This window comes from Salmo salar, chromosome ssa01, assembly GCF_905237065.1.
Source record: "Salmo salar chromosome ssa01, Ssal_v3.1, whole genome shotgun sequence".
NCBI lineage: Eukaryota > Metazoa > Chordata > Actinopteri > Salmoniformes > Salmonidae > Salmo > Salmo salar.
Genome location: NC_059442.1, coordinates 60,198,870 through 60,219,649, shown reverse-complemented (window position 1 = coordinate 60,219,649; position 20,780 = coordinate 60,198,870). Strand labels below are relative to the sequence as shown.

General features: G+C 42.2%; 1 protein-coding gene and 1 long non-coding RNA gene across 3 annotated transcripts; both read right to left on the bottom strand.

The window, feature by feature from the left end:
* Positions 1-115: 115 nt before the first annotated feature.
* LOC123743456 (uncharacterized) lies at positions 116-1,162 on the bottom strand. Its single transcript, XR_006770261.1, has 3 exons — positions 1,022-1,162; positions 305-395; positions 116-213 (listed from the first exon to the last, which is right to left on the bottom strand). It is a non-coding gene; the product is annotated as an uncharacterized lncRNA (long non-coding RNA).
* Positions 1,163-7,567: 6,405 nt separating this feature from the next.
* LOC106606727 (protein SON) lies at positions 7,568-20,463 on the bottom strand. Of its 2 annotated transcripts, XM_045720669.1 has the most exons (7): positions 20,060-20,463; positions 12,096-13,789; positions 11,121-11,910; positions 10,954-11,027; positions 9,209-9,308; positions 8,965-9,083; positions 7,568-8,565 (listed from the first exon to the last, which is right to left on the bottom strand). In XM_045720669.1, the coding sequence occupies exons 2-7, from the start codon at positions 12,720-12,722 to the stop codon at positions 8,011-8,013; spliced, it is 2,265 nt and encodes a 754-aa protein (XP_045576625.1). In that variant the 5' UTR covers positions 12,723-13,789; positions 20,060-20,463; the 3' UTR covers positions 7,568-8,010. The 2 variants fall into 2 exon arrangements, with proteins under 2 accessions (XP_045576625.1, XP_014058564.1); XM_014203089.2 differs by lacking the exon at positions 20,060-20,463 and having other exon boundaries at positions 12,096-14,965.
* Positions 20,464-20,780: the final 317 nt, after the last annotated feature.

Genomic DNA, 20,780 nt, shown 5'->3' with positions numbered 1-20,780 from the left:
AAGGGATAATCAGAAGGAAAAACAAGTTTTATCTATTAGCATATCATCCTGAAGCTCTTTGCCATTTATTATATTACATGGTAATAAGCAACATAATGATGGTACACCTGACAAATGAATGCTAGGGGAAGAGGTAGTAGAGGATTATGTACCAGTTGTTCGGGAAGGTCCTCATCACTATCAGTAGTGTCATCCGAGTTACTGCTGCCATCACTGTAAAAGACCAGAATATGAACAGTTTAGTCACGCCACTCAGGTGCATTGACAAATCAAAAAGGTTATGAGCAGATGGCGTGGCCCTTACCCAGCATCCTTCTGACTGTGTTTGGCTCGCTTGGCCAAGTGCTTGTTCTCCAGATCTGTCAGTCCAGACTCATCGCATATCACTCCATGGACTAGAAGGGAAAAGGAAGCGAGAATAATAATATCTGGTTCTCTCTCGGAGAGACAGTCTAACATACTTTCACCAAAAGGCAAGAGAACATTTTGAGTAAGTTTCTCAAACTAGAGTTACATGAGAAACCACTTGATATTGAAATACAATAACAGGCTCAGAGTGTACAGGAAGTGCGCCACGAGGCTGGGATCAGCCTGCACGCCGACGATAGGATGAGTAAGTTTAAACCATGCTCATCCTCCCTCTGACAGGCAAGCAGTGAGCGGGAACTATCTCGTCAAGAGTATTTAAGGAAGAACAAAGGATGTGACACTCAGTTCTCTGTGTGCCCTGCGTGGTGTTACAGTGAGCCCGTATATACGAACATCATATTTACCATTTATATTATCAATGCAATTATATGAGCAGAATTAAACGATTGATCTGAAACTAAAGTGAACGGTCTGTTTCTATCCTAATACCAGATTCGATTGACGCAACCTAACAGTTGGTAGAAGACAAGCTAGCTAGCTAACGTTACTGTCTAGGAATGTAATGCTAGCAAGCGATCGAGCGAACGTTAGCTAACTAGCTAAGTGTCTATGCGTATATCTACACAGATAATATTGAATTTTGGACACGTACCTTTTGGAATAATCGTACATAGCAGTTGTTGAAGAAGCAAAGACGACTGTAGATAACAAATAAACGAGTTCGTACTTCACTTGAAACTACAAATGTTTACGTGGAGCTGTCGATTAAATTGCCAGTTCGAAATTGAGGACAAATGCCCGAAGCAGTGGATAAGATCATATATATATATATATATATATATATATATATATATATATATATATAGACACAGCCTGGATTCGAACCAGGTACTATAGTGACGGATCTTGCACTGAGATGCAACGCCTTCAACAGCTGCGTCACTCGTGAGCCCAATTAAGGGTGATTAATCTAGCTATAATTGAACTCCATGCTCTGGTACTGGTAGAAATTGCGCATGTTATATGATTACAAATGCGAGTGGACTGGATAATATTACTACTTTAGAGTAATTAAGAGCAAAAAGCAAAAAAATACATTTCTAAATCGAATTTTGACTTTGGGCTGTGGTAACTAGTGACAACCATCACATTTCCTTGATCCCATCTGGCCTATCAAAGGTCAAAATGGAGCTACCAGCATATTGTACCTATCCAATAGCCTACTTCCAGCTCTATATGCCTAATTGCCTAGGCCCTTGGGCAGGGGTATTCAACTCCTACCCTACAAGGTCTGGAGCCTGCTGATTTTCTGTTCTACCTGATAATTCTAAATCTGGATCCCTAAAAATCAGCTGGGCTAGACAATCTGGGCCCTCTTTCTAAAATGATCTGCTGAAATTGTTGCAAACCATATTACTAGCCTGTTCAACCTCTCTTTCATATCGTCTGAGATCCCCAAAGATTGGAAAGCTGCGGTCATCCCCCTCTTCAAAGGGGGAGACACTCTAGATTCAAACTGTTATAAACCTACAGTTGAAGACGGAAGTTTACAAACACTTAGGTTGGAGTTATTAAAACTAATTTTTCAACCACTCCACAAATTTCTTGTTAACAAACTAGGATTTTGGCAAGTCGGTTAGGACATCTACTTTGTGCATGACACAAGTAATTTTTCCAACAATTGTTTACAGACATATTATTTCACTTATAATTCACTGTATCACAATTCCAGTGGGTCAGAAGTTTACATACCCTAAGTTGACTGTGCCTTTAAACAGCTTGGAAAATCCAGAAAATTATGTAATGGCTTTAGAAGCTTTTGTTAGGCTAATTGACATAATTTGAGTCATTTGGAGGTGTACCTGTGGATGTATTTCAAGGCCTACCTTCAAATTCAGTGCCTCTTTGCTTGACATCATGGGAAAGTCAAAAGAAATAAGTCAAGACCTCACAAAAAAAAACTTTAGACCATCACATGTCTGGTTCATCCTTGGGAGCAATTTCCAAATGCCTGAAGGTACCACGTTCATCTGTACAAACAATAGTACGCAAGTATAAACACCATGGGACCACGCAACCGTCATACCGTTCAGGAAGGAGACGCGTTCTGTCTCCTAGAGATTAACGTACTTTGGTGCAAAAAGTGTAAATCAATCCCAGAACAACAGCAATGGACCTTGTGAAGATACTGGAGGAAACAGGTATAAAAGTATCAAAATTCACAGTAAAACGAGTCCTATATCGACATAACCTGAAAGGCCGCTCAGCAAGGAAGAAGCCACTGCTCCAAAATCGCTTTTTGGAGAAATGTCCTCTGGTCTGATGAAACAAAAATAGAACTGTTTGGCCATAATGACCATCGTTATGTTTGGAGGAAAAATGGGGACGCTTGCAAGCCGAAGAACACCATCCCAACTGTGAAGCACGGGGGTGGCAGCATCATGTTGTGGGGGTGCTTTGCTGCAGGAAGGACTGGGGCACTTCACAAAATAGATGGCATCTTGAGGTAGGAAAATGATGTGGATATATTGAAGCAACATCTCAAGACATCAGTCAGGAAGTTAAAGCTTGGTCGCAAATGGGTCTTCCAAATGGACAATGACCCCAAGCATACTTCCAAAGTTGTGTCAAAATGGCTTAAGGACAACAAAGTCAAGGTATTGGAGTGGCCATCACAAAGCCCTGACCTCAATTCTATAGAAAATTTGTGGGCAGAACTGAAAAAGCATGTGCGAGCATGGAGGCCTACAAACCTGACTCAGTTACACCAGCTCTGTCAAGAGGAATGGGCCAAAATTCACCCCACTTATTGTGGGAAGCTTGTGGAAAGCTGCCCGACACGTTTGACCCAAGTTAAACAATTTAAAGGCAATGCTACCAAATACGAATTGAGTGTATGTAAACTTCTGACCCACTGGGAATAATGAAAGAAATAAAAGCTGATATAAATCACTCTCTCTACTATTATGCTGACATTTCGCATTCTTTAAATAAAGTGGTGATCCTAACTGACCTAAGACATGGAATTTTTACTTGGATTAAATGTCAGGAATTGTGAAAAACTGAGTTTAAATGTATTTGGCTAACGTGTATGTAAACTGTTTTTATTTCCATGTCTATCAACATTAACATTACTTTCACTGAGAACATACACTATATAAACAAAAGTATGTGGTTACCCCTTCAAATTAGTGAATTTGGCTATTTCAGCCACACCCGTTGCTGATAGGTGTATAAAATCGATCACACAGCCATGCAATCTCCATAGACAAACATTGGCAGTAGAATGGCCTCACTGAAGGGCTCAGCGATTTTCAACGAGGCACCGTTATAGGATACTACCTTTCTAACAAGTCAGTTTGTCAAGTTTCAGCCCTGCTAAAGCTGCCCCGGTCAACTGTAAGTGTTGTTATTGTGAAGTGGAAATGTCTAGGAGTAACAATGACTCAGCCGCAAAGTGGTAAGCCACACAAGCTCACAGAACGGGACCGCCGAGTGCTGAAGTGGGTAGCTTGTAAAAATCGTCTGTCCTCGGTTGCAACACTCACTACCGAGTTCCAAACTGCCTCTGGAAGCAACGTCAGCACAAGAACTGTTCATCGGGAGCTTGCATAAAAGCACTCTGAACAACTGCAAAATGACTGATTTATTTGTATAATTCATCAGGCAATGGAAAGTGATCCATGAAGCCATTGGAGACCATGTAAGTTTATCTGTCAACTTTTGATTTTGATAGGACAACTCTGATAGGGCATTGTACTGAGTGCACAAAACATTAGGAACACCTTCCTAATATTGAGTTTTACACCCTTTTGCCCTCAGAACAGCTTCAATTAGCCGGGGCATGGACTACAAAGTGTCAAAAGCATTCCACAGGGATGCTGGCCCATGTTGACTCCAATGCTTCCCACAGTTGTGTCAAGTTGGCTGGACGTCCTTTGGGTGGTGGACCATTCTGGATACACACGGGAAACTGTTGAGCGTGAAAAACCCAGCAGTGTTGCAGTTCTTGACACAATCAAACCGGTGCACCTGGCACCTACTACCATACCCTGTTCAAAGTCACTTTGTCTTGCCCATTCACCCTCTGAATGGCACACATACACAACCCATGTCTCCATTGCCTCAAGGCTTAAAAGTCCTTCTTTAACATTTCTCCTCCCCTTCATCTACACTGATTGAAGTGGATTTAAGAGATCATAGCTTTCACCTGGATTCATTTGGTCAGTCTACAGTGCCTTCAGAAAGTATCCACACCTTGACTTTTTCAACATTTTGTTGTGTTACATTAAATGTATTAAATTAAATAAAAATCACTGGCATATACACAATACCTCAATGTCATAGTGGATTTTTTTTTTTTTTTACAAATTAATAAAAAATGAAAAGCTGAAATGTCTTGATTCAATAAGTATTCAACCCCTTTATTATGACAAGCCTAAATAAGTTCAGGAGTAAAAAATTGCTTAATTAACAAGTCACAAAAAGTTGCATGGACTCTGTGTGTAATACTAGTGTTTAACATGACTTCTAAATGACTGCCTCATCTTTGTACCCCAAATATACAATTATCTGTAAGGTCCCTCAGTTGAGCAGTGAATTTGAAACACAGATTCAACCACAAAGACCAGGGAGGTTTTCCAATGCCTTGCAAAGGTCACCTATTGGTAGATGGGTAATAAAAAAAAAAGATATTGAATATCCCTTTGAGCAAGGTGAAGTTGTTGGATAGTGTATAAATACACCCAGTCCTTCCTAATTCAGTTGCCGAAGAGGAAGAAATCCGCTCAGGGATTTCACCATGAGGCCAATGGTGATTTTAAAACAGTTACAGAGTTTAATGGCTGTGATAGGAGACTGAGGATGGATCAACAACATTGTAGTTACTCCACAATACTAACCTAAATGACAGAGTGAAAAGAAGGAAACCTGTGCAGAATAAAAATATTATTAAACATGAATCCTGTTTGCAACAAGGCACTAAAGTAATACTGCAAAGAAATGTGGCAAAGCAAGTAACTTTTTGTCCTGAATTTAAAGTGTTATGTTTGGGGCAAATCCAACACATTACTCTCAGTATTTACAAGCATAGGGCGGCAGGTAGCCTAGTGGTTAGAGCATTGGACTAGTAAATTAAAGGTTGCAAGATCGAATCCTGAGCTGACAAGGTAAAAATCTGTTGTTCTGCCCCTGAACAAGGTAGTTAACCCACTGTTCCTAGGCCGTCATTGAAAATGAGAATTTGTTCTTAACTGTCTTGCCTAGTTAAAAAAAATATATATATATAGTGGTGCTTGTAAATGTTAAGGACTACAGAGTTTTTCAAGATAAAGCACAATGGAGCTAAGCACAGGTGAAAACCTGGTTCAGTCTGCTTTCCACCAGACACTGGGAGATGAATTCACCTGAAATAACCTAAAACACAAGGCCAAAGCACTGAAGTTGCTTACCAAGAAGACAGTGAATATAGCTGAGTAACATTTTTGACTTAAATATCCTTAAAAATCTATGGCAAGACCTGAAAATGTTTATCTATCAATGATCAACAACCATCTTCAAGGAACTCCAACTGGTGGTCTATAAGTGTGGTCGCAATATTGGGGATAGCTTAGTGTGATCTGACCTGCCCCGAGCCCACTCAGACACCCATTCCAAATGGGAACTACAAATATGGCTCATGCGCAGTGCAATAGCACTACAAAAACATCCTTCTTCAGACACCCACATACAGGTGGAAAAATCCCTATTAGGGGTATCATCTCATGCAAGACAAAGGGAGTAATCGATCTCATCCCCTGTTCATGATCCTCTGATCCGAGTAGGAAAGCATTGTCAGGTAGCATCAGAACACTATCCAGTCAGAGCTTCCAGAGAAAGGCCAAAGAGGGAGTGCAAACTTCTCCTGAGATCTGAATGAAGATCAGCAACAACTTCTCAGAACTCTGAACCCTGCAGCAAGGTCTCTAGCCAGACCAACATAGCCACTATTGTAGAGGACACTGTCACTATGTCTTCTGTCATTGTTCTTTCAGAAGACACTAAGATCATAGAGTGATTTGTGGCAGATGTAGAACACATTGTACAGGCCATTGAAGCTGGTGACAACATGGAGCAGGCTGATTTAGCCCGACCAGCGAGCACATAGAATACATGAGGATCTGTCCTCCACCTCTCAACCGCAGGAGAAACCATGCAAGCGCTACCTGTTTGTGAGAATGTTTTCAGTCTTCATCTGTTTCAAGAATGCCTCCAGCAAGACTGTAGAGGAAGTCTAATCATTAAATATCATAACATTTGTCATTGTAGCTTTGGTCTTTTCAGAATCTAATATTTCACCGTGATGACCGTAACTGTCTGAAATTTGTAGCAATATTCTACTAATTCAGATGAATTATATTTGTCATCAAGCCAAAAAGAAGCATAAATTGAAATCTTACACAGTAGGCTATCAATATGATACACACACACACAGAGGAAATGTGAGATTGCGCAATAGTGGACAAAAACATAAGTGGGCTAATGTTGTACACTGAGAACACCCTCAATTCGACGGGGCATGGAATCTACAAGGTGTCGAAAAATCGTTCCAGAGGGATGCTGGCCCATGTTAACTCCAATGCTTCCCAAAGTTGTCAAGTTGGCTTGATGTCCTATGTGTGGTGGACCATTCTTGATACACAGAGGAAACTGTTGAGCGTGAAAAACGCAGCAGCGTTGCAGTTCTTGACACACTCAAATCATTGCGCCTGGCACCTACTACTATACCCTGTTCAAAGTCACTTAAATCTTTTGTCTTGCCCATTCACCCTCAATGGCACACATACACAATCCATGTCTCAAGGCTTAAAAAACATTCTTCAACTTGTCTCCTCCCCTTCATCTACACTGATTGAAGTGGATTTAACAAGTTACATCAATAGGGATCATAGTTTTCACCTGGTCAGTCTGTCATGGAAAGAGCAGGTGTTCCTAATGTTCTGTGCACTGTGTAAATAACCAGATGCACAACTCGACAGTGATCACCTTACAGAAACATGAAAACTAAGAATTCTCATATGCACTTAATGGACTTCATCCGTCAATTACTGACACCTACATTACAAGAGGACAATACATGTCAAGAATTACAGGTGAACTTCTCCATTATAAAATAATTCCATCATAACAGTTTCACATCAGGGAAAAACACAGTACACACTTCAAATGAAAGTTGACATTTAATTGCAAAAATACATTACATAATATTTGCAGCACTAAATCAAGGTTGAACCAAGTGAAATATAAACACAAACAAATGTGACCATGGCCCAATATGAGATGTTTTTTATAGAAACATTTACAGTAAGTTAATTGTCAATGGGATCAGTGGCTGGCAGCAAAATGATTCTGGACATGATAAATGCTGTATTCACCTGGAATGTCCTGTCCTCCAACAGCATTTAATGAAAAGGTGCTGTTATCCACTACAACACAGAAAAACTAATTGTTGAAAAAAGGCAACCTCAAAAGGAGAGAACAGGTCACAGGAATAGTTTCCTTCTAACTTTCAAAGCTACAACTTCTGAAACAACCACAATGCCAAACTTACCTAAGGCCAGGTCATCCACAGAAACAATCAAACCAGGACATGCAGTACAGCAGCTAAGACTTCTCATCCTTCTTTTTCTTCTTCTTCTTCTTTTTGTGGCCTTTAGGAGATGTACTTTTCTCGTTGTCACTGCTGGAACTGCATTCTCCATTATCTTTATCCTTTTTGTCACATACTTCCACGGTGGGCTTTCCTTTGGTCTCAACCTCGTCTGGTTTCACCCTACCATGTCTCCCACTGGCAGGGCCAGAGGAAGCAGCACCAGAGCCCTTATCCACCATTCCCTTCTCCTCTCTCCCCCTGGCCTTTTGCAGACCTGGTGGAGTGTGCCCGCAGAACATAGTCATCTTTATCCTGGGGCTTCCAGGTTGTTCCTCTTTGACATATATCTTCTCCCTGTCGTTCCTGTAACCATTTGGGCTCTCGCCTAGTTTGCATTTAAGATCAGGGTGCCTGTGATCCCTCTGGTGCTCAGGATTCCTCTGATCTCTTGGGTCTCTCTGGTCCCTCCGCTTTGGGGCCAGGGGGTGTCTGCTGTGAAGGTTAGGGTGCCCTCTGTCATCTTCAGGTTGTCTGTCATCTTCAGGTCGTCTGTCTCCATGCTTCTGCTATAGACAAGGTGAAACAAGTAGCTAAAAATGATATTGATACAGTTTGGGATTATAATACCGAAAATATATCTGGATGTGTGCATGTTCTTCAGCTTTTGTACCAAAAATAATACCACAATTATTTTGGGGGGATTTGACGTTTCTGTGGATTCTCAAGACAAGTGGACTGGAAAGAAACCTAAAGTTTATACTGAGGGGTGATCCAGGTTATGAACAATGCAAGGGTTTAACAAGACTATTTCTTTGGGCAATTCAGTGTAAAAATCTGTCGTTCTGCCCCCTGAACAAGGCAGTTAACCCACTGTTCAACCCACTGTTCCTAGGCCGTCATTGTAAATAAGAATGTGTCCTTAACTGACTTTCCTAGTTAAATAAAGATTTTTTTAAAGTACTTGCCATGCTAAGCTCATTCCACCGGTGGGTTGCTGTGTGGCTCTCAGCAGTGGTCATGTCTTCAAAGAACTCCTCACACTTCTGGCAGTAGAACCCGATGACAGGAATTAAAAAGCTAGACACTGAAAAATATAGGAATGAAAAAGCATTTAAGAGTCAGTCTATTAGCAAGTAATGATAGAATCAACAAATAATGCTTAAATGATGTAGATAGAGAAAGATGGGTCTATAATGAATAATATTGTACCATCCTGCTTTAGCAATTCCCCCAGTTCCTTCACAAGAGTCTCTTTCCTTTTCATTTGGTCCTGTCTCGATCTCCTCTTACTCGCCTGGTCATCTTTGCTCTAGAAAGTCCCATTTCATCAGAATATTAAAATGCAGTGTTTTACAGTTTACACATCACAACATACTGTACACAACATACAGTACCAGTCAAAAGTTTGGACACCTACTCATTCAAGGGTTTTTCTTTATTTGTACATCAAAACTATGAAATAACACATAAGGAGTTGTGTTAAACAAATCAAAATATATTTTATATTTCAGATTCTTCAAAGAAGCCACCCTTTGCCTTGATGGGAGCTATGCACACTCTTGGAATTCTCTCAACCAGCTTCATGGGGTAGTCACCTGTAATGCATTTCAATTAACAGGTGTGCCTTGTTAATTTGTGGAATGTCTTTTCTTCTTAATGCGTTTGAGCCAATCAGTTGTGTTGTGACAAGGTAGGGATGGTATACAGAAGATAGCCCTATTTGGTAAAAGACCAAGTCCATATAATGGCAAGAAGAGAAATGACAGTCCATCATTAATTTAAGACATGAAGGTCAGTCAATCCGGAAAATTTCAAGAACTTTGAAAGTTTCTTCAAATGCAGTTGCAAAAACTCTCAAGCGCTATGATGAAACTGGCTCTCATGAGGACCACCACAGGAAAGGAAGACCCAGAGTTACATCTGTTGCAGAGGATCAGTTCATTAGAGTTACCTGCACCTCAGATTGCAGCCCAAATAAATGCTTCACAGAGTTAAAGTAACAGACATCTCAACATCAACTGTTCAGAGGAGACTTCATGGTTGAATTGCTGCAAAGAAACCACTACTAAAGGACACCAATAAGAAGAAGAGACTTGCTTGGGCCAAGAAACACGAGCAATGGACATTAGACCGGTGGAAATCTGTCCTTTGGTCTGATGTGTCCAAATTTTAGATTTATGGTTCCAACCGCTGTGTCTTTGTGAGACGCAGAGTAGGTGATCGGAAGATCTCTGCATGTATGGTTCGCACTGTGAAGCATAGAGGAGGAGGTGTGATGGTGCTTTCCTGGTGACACTGTCAGTGATTTATTTAGAATTCAAGGCACACTTAACCAGCTTGGCTACCACAGCATTCTGCAGTGATACGCCATCCCATCTCGTTTGCGCTTAGTGGGACTATCATTTGTTTTTCAACAAGACAAGGACCCAAAACACACCTCCAGGCTGTGTAAGGGCAATTGACCAAGGAGAGTGATGGAGCGCTGCATCAGATGACCTGGTCTCCACAATCACCCGACCTCAACCTAATTGAGATGGTTTGGGATGAGTTGGACCGCAGAGTGAAGGAAAAGCAGCCAACAAGTGCTCAGCGTATGTGGGAACTCCTTCAACACTATTGGAAAAGCAGTCCTCATGAAACTGGTTGAGAGAATGCCAAGAGTGTGCAAAGCTGTCATCAAGCCAAAGGGTCGCTACTTTGAAAAATCTGAAATATAAAATATATTATGATTTGTTTAACACTTTTTTGGTTACTACATGATTCCATGTGTTATTTCATAGTGTTGATGTCTTCACTATTATTCTACTATGTACAATTAAATAAAAACCCTGGAACGAGTAGGTGTATCCAAACTTTTGACTGGTGCTGTACATCAGGAGTAATTATCATCAGCAAGAATTTGTTTTATCTCAGAGAAAAGAGTGTGATTGGAATGATACTGCCAGGTAAATGACCTTTTGTTTGTCTGAATTCCTCTGTGAATGGTTGCTATCATGTGGATCACTATCGGCCCTTTTCTCCCTTGTTGCTAAGAAAGTAAGTGAAATGCAATTAGTCAGATAAGTAATATAGATTCACGTTTCCTGCAAGATTGAATGTGTTGTATATAGACTGCTCTAACCTTTAATAATGGACTGTAAAGACTCCAGTGCTTGTCGTATTGGTGCTGTTCTAAGTGCTGGTGAGGCCAGTCTGGGCTCCTGTGATTCCCCAGCTACAAGAGGAAGAGGCAGCATTGTTGCTGGTAACGCTAGTTTCTCCTCCTGCTTCTGCTCCGGCATCTTCCCATCCGTCTGCTGCTGCAGCTTGATCATCATCTTACTGATCTCTGCTGTGCCCAGATTCAGCCCAATGGTTTTCAGCATGGTCTTGATCTTCTCACACTCCTTCACAGTGGGGGCGGGGGCAGGTTTCACATCAGGAGCAGGGACAGGCTGTACCCTCGCTTCAGGCCTCACACTGAACTGGACCAGTGGAAGAGGCATCTTGAAGTCCTGGATTTCACCATGGTTCCCGAACAGAGGCATGCTTTGATAGTAAGGAGGGCCAGCCGGTGAGACCTCTGCAGAGCTTTTCTGGGTAATGGTTGTGGACTGTGCAAAAGGCAGGGTGGCAGGGCGTTGTTTTGCCTGGTTTTCCTCATTCCCATAAAGGAAGTCCTCCTCATCCTCAACCTCCTCCGGTTTCTGAACGGGCGAGACCTCCCTAGTACCCTGCAGCCAGAAGAAGTCACAGCCCACTCTCTCATGGGGGAGGAGATTGCTGTCAGTTTCCTGCTGTCTCATCTGGGGAACTTCCTGTCCACTGACTGGATTAGGCCCATCCGGAACTTGAAGAAATTCCTGTCTTCTGGCCGAGACTGGCCAACCTGGAATACTGCTACTCTGGATTTCTCTGCTGAAGTTATTGGCCTATGGAACAAATAGAAAAGACAATGGGTTTTACTGTGAGAATTTATTTCACATTTGTTAGATTGCCTTGCCTTCTTCACTGCAGATATAATTGATAGTTTTACAGCAAAATGGATCTCGCAAGGTTTGTAGAACATTCATTAACTTAACATACCCCATGATGACACGTCTTTTTCATACTATACCTGGATTGTGAGAATGGCATTCTTGATGGAAGGCATACTGTCCTCCAGTTTGAGGCACTGGAGCGGGTCATTGTAAGCGGAGGCGTGACTACTGATGCTGCTGCCGCTACAGCTCCGACTGGGGCTCCTTTTGTCCCTGTGGTCTGGGTGATGTTCCACTCGGCCCTGACACTTTCCACGGCTGCGACTCCTACTCCTTGCTCTGCTTTTGCTCCTTGTCTGACTTCTCCCTCGGCTCCGGCTGCTACTATGAGCCTTGCTTTTGCTTCTGACCTGGCTCTTTCCACGACTGTGACTCCTGCTCCGTGGTCTGCTTTTGCTTCTTGCCTGGCTTTTTCTTCGGGTATGACTTCTGCTGCGCGGACGGCTCTTGCTTCTCACCTGGCTCTTTGCTCGGCTCTTGCTCCTGCTTTCCTTTGCTGGACTACGAGATTTTCTCCAGAGTCTTTGCCTCTCATAGCCCAGGTCTTCTGGTACACCTGGTGCCTTGGCGGCCTTCCCTAAGTCCGACAGTCCTTTGAGGAAGTCAGGGACTGGCTTATTGGCTGCAAGGCATCTGAGGAATTCTTCACCAGCCGTCAGGTTCTCACTGATATACAAGTAAAAGCTGTTTAGATTCCTGTCCATTGCAAGCAGCTATAATTGAATGAGGTTGTGAACTAGGGGGCGATTCCACATCAGCGTAGGTGGAAAAATTTTTGGTATCTCAGATTGTTCTGACAATTCTCACATAGAAAGGATGTTTGACATGCTTTTTACATTTGTATCACAAAACATTATTATTATTTTATCACTATGAAAGAGGCCATTTTAGGCCCCTTTTAGAACTATACATGCCACCTGTGATCCGCGAACCGTTCAAGATACAGATAACATCTTGACGTCATTATGCCCCTTATAGTGTGCTCTCAAATATGGAGTGTATAGATTCTGAAATACAAATTTTTACATTCATTTATTCAACATTAAAATATGAATATTAAAATCCTATGTAACATAATCCCTATCCAAATTCGTCAGTTTAAGGTACAGATTTTTTTTGCATGGGCTGCGTCTCAATTAACCACATCTGCCTATGTCGGCCTTCCATATCTGCGGTGGAAGGTGGCCGAGCTAAATTCTCACAAAAACGTCTGTAGTGTCTGCGGAAAGGGGAGATGGTGTTCTCGTTTTGTTCTACGTCCCCCACAAGTGTCACAGGACTCATCTGAAGGTAACCCACACAAATGAATGGAAGTATAAAGGTAGTTTTGTGCCAACAAATATAAGACGTTAAATATGTGTCCAAAAAAACTAAAACATTTCCTAAGCTTTCTTATATCTCCTAGATATAGGACAGACACTTCAAAACCTTATTCCTTAAGATTTATTTTTTTATTGTCTTTTTTGCCATTTATGAATATGTTATTCAATGTGTTTCTATGGGCTATAGTAGTAAAGGCCATTTTTACATAGAATTTGACATTATAGGTCCCATTTTGGATTGCACATTCAGCAAATTACCAGCAGAGGGAGTTCCCTTTAAATCCGTTTAATATTAGTCCAGTGGATAGGTGCAACAATAGTGCATTTTATGATAAATGATCAAACTTTGTACACTAATACTACATACCTTAAGAAACATTTTAAAGTCTGGGAAGCCTGTCAGTCAACCAGGGTGGCCATTTGAATAAAATGGTTGCCATTCGGATTTCCTGTTAGAAGAAAAGAGGGTAAAATCATCACAAACAATATCAAAATTACTTTGTAATGTTCTCTCTCCACTAAATAAACCCCACAGATAATATAGACATAAGTACTCAAGACCTTAATGGGGGTCATATTGAGGTCATTTTGACCATAATCCAGCAGCTACACAAAAACACGGTGGGCTTTGTGATAGAGCCACCAAATTTCACACACAGCTAGGGTATGTCTAAAGACGTATTTTGGGCTACATTGCCATCACATATTTTGCCCCCCCTTGCGGCCATTTCCAATATGGCCGCTAAACAGCTGTATGGGGCCATATTGGAAACATGACCATATTTCCATGAATGATTGGTACAGCCCAGTGATGACTTAAAATGTTTGAGGGGATCTGGAAAACACAATATTTTGACCTCTCCAAATTATAATTGGTAGAGGAAGTGTAAACTATAACATAGCCGATTCACTAAGAGCAGCTGTTTAAACAAAAATCATGTCCATGTCAAGAAAAGCTTACCAGCAGCCATCTGCAGTACTTTTTTAAAGCCTATGTAAAATAATCCAGCAAAGCTCCGTTTCCACTGGCACTTAAAATTAGGGCGAAATTTGAGCTGGCTCAAATTTCACAACTGGTGCCAGATTCACAACTGGTGCCAGATTGATTAGAATTTGGGCTGATGCCAGAGTTACTATGCAACCACCAGCTGATCACTGCTAACACCACAGATAGGGTTAGTTATAAAAATCTTTGCAGACACCCCGTTTAGCTAGCTCGTCTGGGCTTGTTGCTGTTAGCTATCACATAGACAAGCAGTACTGCAGTAGTTAGACATGACACAAATTACCACCATAGCTGGATCCTTCATTTATTTTTGCACTACACAAACTTATGAGAACAGTCAGCCCTCGAATGCTAGCGACCTAACATTAGCTTGCAAATCAGCATTGAATCAAGATAGCTAGCTAATGTGAGCTAGCAGGAATTTTAGCTGGCCAGGTCATATTGAAAGCTAGCTAGCTACATCATATCAAACCTGCTTGGTTAGCTAGCCAGCTAATAGCCAATGCCATGGCAAGCAAGGCAGGAATTAAGCTCGCTAGCTAACCTGTTATGCTAGCGATGTTGCTAACTGTTTTGCTAGCTAGCTAACATTAGCAAGCTAAATACGCTGAGCAAAAAAATTAACGCAACATGTAAAGTGTTGGTCCCATGTTTCATGAGCTGAAATAAGAAATCCTAGAACTGTTCCATATGCACAAAAAGCTTATTTCTCTCAAAACAAATTTGTTTACATCCCTGTTGGTGAGAATTTCTCCTTTGCCAAAATAATCCATCCACTTGACAGGTGTAGCATATCAAAAAGCTAAGGAGTATTTCTGTCTGTAATAAAGCCCTTTTGTGGGGAAAAAAACTAATTCTGATTGGCTAGGCCTGGCTCCCCAGTGGGTGGAAATCCATAGATTAGGGCCTAATTAATTAATTTCAATTGACTGATTTCCTTATTTTTTATTTACATTTTTACCTTTCTTTAACTAGGCAAGTCAGTTAAGAACAAATTCTTATTTTCAATGACGGCCTAGGAACAGTGGGTTAACTGCCATGTTCAGAACAACAGATTTTTAACTTGTCAGCTCGGGGATTCAATCTTGCAACCTTTCAGTTACTAGTCCAATGCTCTAACCACTAGGCTACCTGCTGCCCAATATGTGAACTGTAACTCAGTAAAACCTTTGAAATTGTTGATTGTTGTTTTTATATTTTTGTTCAGTATTTGAAAATACTGTCGGCTGTAACTGTGTTATAACCAGTTAAGTGTACAGTAAGTGTATATTTTGCATAGTGAAATTATTTTGATGTGAAAGTAGAGGGCTTTATGTTTCCAAAACCGCATCTCAAATGAGATTTATTAACGCTTCTAAACGTTAAAACAAAGGTCTGGGATTGTAGTTCACATGGAGCCAGCGGTGAGCGGTACTGATGGCTAAGAACAAGGCAGGGGTTCAATGGCGCCGTAGAAGATGGCTGACGTTTTACATGCTCCTAACCAATTGTGCTATTTAAAAAAAGAAAAGAAAATTGTTGCGTTGTTTAACTTATTTTTTAACTTATTTTGTACATAATGTTGCTGCTACCGTCTCTTATGACTGAAAATAACTTCTGGACATCAGAACAGCGATTACCACGAATTAGAAGAAGCTTTTTCCTTTAACGAGTCCAACGAGAAGGATATACTGCTCTCCCGGGAACAGGCCCAAATCCCTGTCATTTGCGTGAAGAAAAGATGGAGGAAAAGAGAACGCAGATCAGGCTGCCTTCTGAAAATCTGTAGGTGAGCGAGTAAACTCCCACTGCCATCCGTCCTACTTGCTAACATGCAATCATTGGAAAATAAAATTGATGACCTACGATTACCCTACAAGTGGGACATTAAGAACTGTAATATCTTATGTTTCACCGAGTCGTGGCTGAACGACGACACGGATAATATAGAGCTGGCGGGATTTTCCATGTACCGGCAGAACAGAGAAGCTACGTCTGGTGAGGTGAGGGGTGGGGGTGTGTGTCTTTTTGTCAATAATAGCTGGTGCGCGATGTCTAATATTAAAGAAGTCTTGAGGTATTGCTCGCCTGAGGTAGAGTACCTTATGATAAGCTGTGGACCACACTATCTATATTATTCGTAGCTGTCTATTTACCACCACAGACTGATGCTGGCACCAAGACTGCACTCAACCAACTCTATAAGGACATAAGCAAACAAGAAAATGCTCATCCAGAAGCGGTGCTCCTAGTGGCCAGGAACTTCAATGCAGGAAAACTTAAATCAGTTTTACCAAATGTTTACCAGCATGTCACATGTGCAACCAGAGATTTAAAAAAAAACCTCTAGACCACCTTTACTCCACACACATAGATGCATACAAAGCTCTCCACCGCCCTCCATTTGGAAAATCTGACCATAATTCTATTCTCTGGATTTCTGCTTACAAGCAAAAACTAAAGCAGGAAGTACCAGTGAGTCACTCAATACGGTGGTCAGATGACGCGGATGCTACGCTACAGGACTGTTTTGCTAGCACAGACTGGAATATGTTCCGGGATTCATCCAATGGCATTGAGGAGTATACCACCTCAGCCATCGGCTTCATCAATAAGTGCATCGACGACGTCGTCCCCACAGTGACCGTATGTACATATCCTAACAAGAAGCCATAGATTACAGGCAACATCGAGCTAAAGGCTAGAGCTGACAAATTCAAGGAGCAGGACACTTATAAGAAATCCCGCTATGCCCTCGGACTAACCATCAAACAAGCAAAGTGTCAATACAGGATTACGATTGAATCCTACCACACCAGCTCTGACGCTCGTCGGATGTGGCAGAGCTCAAAAACTATTACAGACTATAAAGGGAAACCCAGACACGAGCTGCCCAGTGACGCGAGCCTACCAGACGAGCTAAATGCCTTTTATGGTCGCTTCAAGGCAAGCAACACTGAAGCATGCTGTTCTGGATGACTGTGTGATAGCGCTCTCGGTGGCCGATGTGAGCAAGACCTTTAAACAGGTCAGCTTTCACAAAGCCGAAGGGCTAGATGGATTACCAGGACGTGTACTCAAAGCATGCGCGGACCAACTGGCAAGTGTCTTCACTGACATTTTCAACCTCTCCCTGACCAAGTCTGTAATACCAACATGTTTCAAGCAGACCACCATAGTCCCTGTGCCCAAGGAAGCGAAGGTAACCTGTCTAAATGATTACCACCCCGTAGCACTCACTTCTGTAGCCATGAAGTGCTTTGAAAGCTGGTCATGGCTCACATCAACAGCATCCTCCCGGATACCCTAGACCCACTCCAATTTGCATACCGCCCCAACAGATGCACAGATGATGCAATCAAAATCGCACTCCACACTGCCCTTTCCTACCTGGACAAAAGGAACACCTATGTGAGAATGCTGTTCATTGACTACAGCTCAGCGTTCAACACCATAGTGCCCTCAAAGCTCATCACTAAGCTAAGGACCCTGGGACTAAACACCTCCCTCTGCAACTGGATCCTGGACTTCCTGACGGGCCGCCCCCAGGTGGTAAGGGTAGGTAACAACACAACTGCCACGCTGATCCTCAACACTGGGGCCCTGGGGTGTGTACTTACTCCCCTTCTGTACTCCCTATTCACCCACGACTGCATGGCCAAACACGACTCCATCACCATCATTAAGTTTGCTGATGACACAACAGTGGTAGGCCTGGTCACCGACAACAATGAGACAGCCTATAGGGAGGTCAGAGAACTGGCAGTGTGGTGCCAGGACAACAACCTCTCCCTCAATGTGAGCAAGACAAAGGAGCTGATCGTGGCCCGTAGTCCAGTGGCCCCCATTAACATCGACGGGGCTGTAGTGGAGTGGGTCGAGAGTTTCAAGTTCCTTGGTGTCCACATCACCAACAAACTATCATGGTCCAAACACACCAAGACAGTCGTAAAGAGGGCACGACAACGCCTTTTTCCCCTCAGGAGACTGAAATTATTTGACATGGGTCCCCAAATCCTCAAAAAGTTCTACAGCTGCACCTTTGAGAGCATCCTGACCGGCTGTATCACCGTCTGGAATGGCAACTGCTCGGCATCTGACTGTAAGGCGCTACAGAGGGTAGTGCGTACAGCCCAGTTCATCACTGGGGCCAAGCTTACTGCCATCCAGGACCTATATAATAGGCGGTGTCAGAGGAAAGCCCATCAAATTGTCAGAGACTCCAGTCACCCAAGTCATAGACTGTTTTCTCTGCGACCGAACGGAAACGGTACCGGAGTGCCAAGTCTAGGACCAAAAGGCTCCTTAACAGCTTCTACCCCCAAGCCATAAGACTGCTGAACAATTAATCAAATGGCCACCGGACTATTACATTGACACCCTCCCATTTGTTTTGTACACTGCAACTACTCACTGTTTATTATCTATGCATAGTCACTTCACCCCTACCTACATGTACATATTACCTCAACTAACCGGTACCCCCTGGATATAGCCTCATTAATTTTGTTATGGTGTTATTTTTTACTTTAGTTAATTTGGTAAATATTTTCTTAACTCTTCTTGAACTGCACAGTTGGTTAAGAGCTTGTAAGTGTAGACCTTACTGTGAAATGCTTTTTGTGTTTGGCGCATGTGACAAGTAAAATTTGATTTGAATGCCACCTCGGTTTCTCGAGAGCATGTACAGATCTAAAAAGGGACTAAAATAGCCACTTACATCATGGTTTTGTAAATTGTTTGTGATACAAATGTAAAAAACCTGTCAAACATGCTTCCTCAGTTTCTATGTGAGAATTGCCTGAACAATCTCAGATACCAAACATATTTTCTGCCTATGCTGACATGGACTCGTCCCTAAACTATGTATGTGTAGTAGAGTGATGTTGTTCCCCTAGATTATGCACCAAGTTGCACGCAAGGACAGTTCAAGTAGGCCAGGTCAAGAGGGGATGTTAATAAGTTAATAACAATAATAATAATTCAATGTGTTTTCTTTATTTAATTACAGCAGCATAGTTAATGTTATTTTTCGGTGTACAAACATTTTTTGATATCTATATTGTAAATACACCTAATTGTAAAAGTTTGTATATTTTGGTTTGGTCCATCGAGGGTTATCCGTACTTACGGACCCTTTTATCGTTCTCTTTTGGCCGGACCTTCAGCTAGCAAGGTGCCCGAGAGCTGTGACTGCACCGAGGGCTAACATATTGTGTGTTGTCTCTTCGTGTGCAGGACCAATAAACATGATTCAACCATCATAATTCCAGTTGTGGCAGTGTCCTGATTAAAAGTACACAACGCAGAACGAACCACGCTACATATGCATCATAAAATCCATGAACCTTGACATTTCCCAACCTCTCGTTTCTTTGACGTGGTTCCAAATGATTGGTGGGCCACTGTGGCATCTGAAGATGCTGTGTGTGTGGTGGGAGAATCTGTTGACTGCCCAGACTTATCACTGTACTGCGGTCAATTGAGTAACTGTTGCAGTGTGGGGTCTGGTTGAGGTACAAACAACATGTAAACATCAACATAGTTAGCTGACCATTGTAATCATCAACATTCTGGTGCTTTGGCTGTGTGCACCATGTCTACCAGCATCCTAGTTTAAGTATAAACCAAGTAGTTAGCGAGCTACAGTAGCGATTCCAACAGCAACATATTTGATGAAGAAACGAACTCGGTACGGTATGACTTGTTGAGAAGCACATTCGCCGACACGTACATTCATATAATGCTCTCTCATGGGCCTGTGGAGGTATTCACTTCCCGATCCAGGAGGTAAGTGTCCAGGCGGTGGAACATGGAGTGGCGGGCCGAAGGGCCCTCCATAGCAGGGACCGGGTGGAGGTAACGGTACATGACGGGGTGGGTGGACAAACGGAGCAGGTCCCCTGGGAAGTTCTTCCGGATTGTGAAAACCACGAAACATTGTCGCGGCACTTCAATTAATGATAGCTATCAATCGATCAGGGATACGACCAAATGTCTAACATATAATGTACTCGTCGTAAAGCTGGCGATTGTTATGAGCTAACGACCGTGTCGAGTTTCTAAACAGAGGCGCAACATCGCGAGACTTCCGGGAACGCTTGCCAAACACCTGGGTTTGAGAAGTCAATGAGTGAAACATTCTTCCCTGTTCATTTTCTAGAAATCTAAAGGCACAAACTAGATTCGAGCCAATGTCTTAGGTAGTTGAACATGTTATTACTCCAACCTCGTGAAGTTGACAAACTGACACGTTTTCATTTTCGTCAAAACAACTTTATATCGAAGGAGAGTGCCTTTGAGTTGACGGCATGAACATGCGCAGTTTGGCGCGAGATGACCGTTAGACCCATAACGTGTCTACAATACATTTTGCCTACAAATCAGATTGGGGATTTATATTGGAGAAGCCTATCTTCATACTGTACTGTTTTTGACCGTGTGACTGGATGCAG

Bases quoted from the DNA above. Each gene is read 5' to 3' on its own strand.
- LOC106606727 (XM_045720669.1), bottom strand. From the start codon at position 12,722: ATGGACAGGAATCTAAACAGCTTTTACTTGTATATCAGTGAGAACCTG. The intron at 11,911-12,095 runs GTATAGTATGAA...TTTGTTCCATAG, and splicing joins ATGCCATTCTCACAATCCAG to GCCAATAACTTCAGCAGAGA. The intron at 8,566-8,964 runs GCAAGTACTTTA...CCTTGTCTATAG, and splicing joins GGTGGAATGAGCTTAGCATG to CAGAAGCATGGAGACAGACG.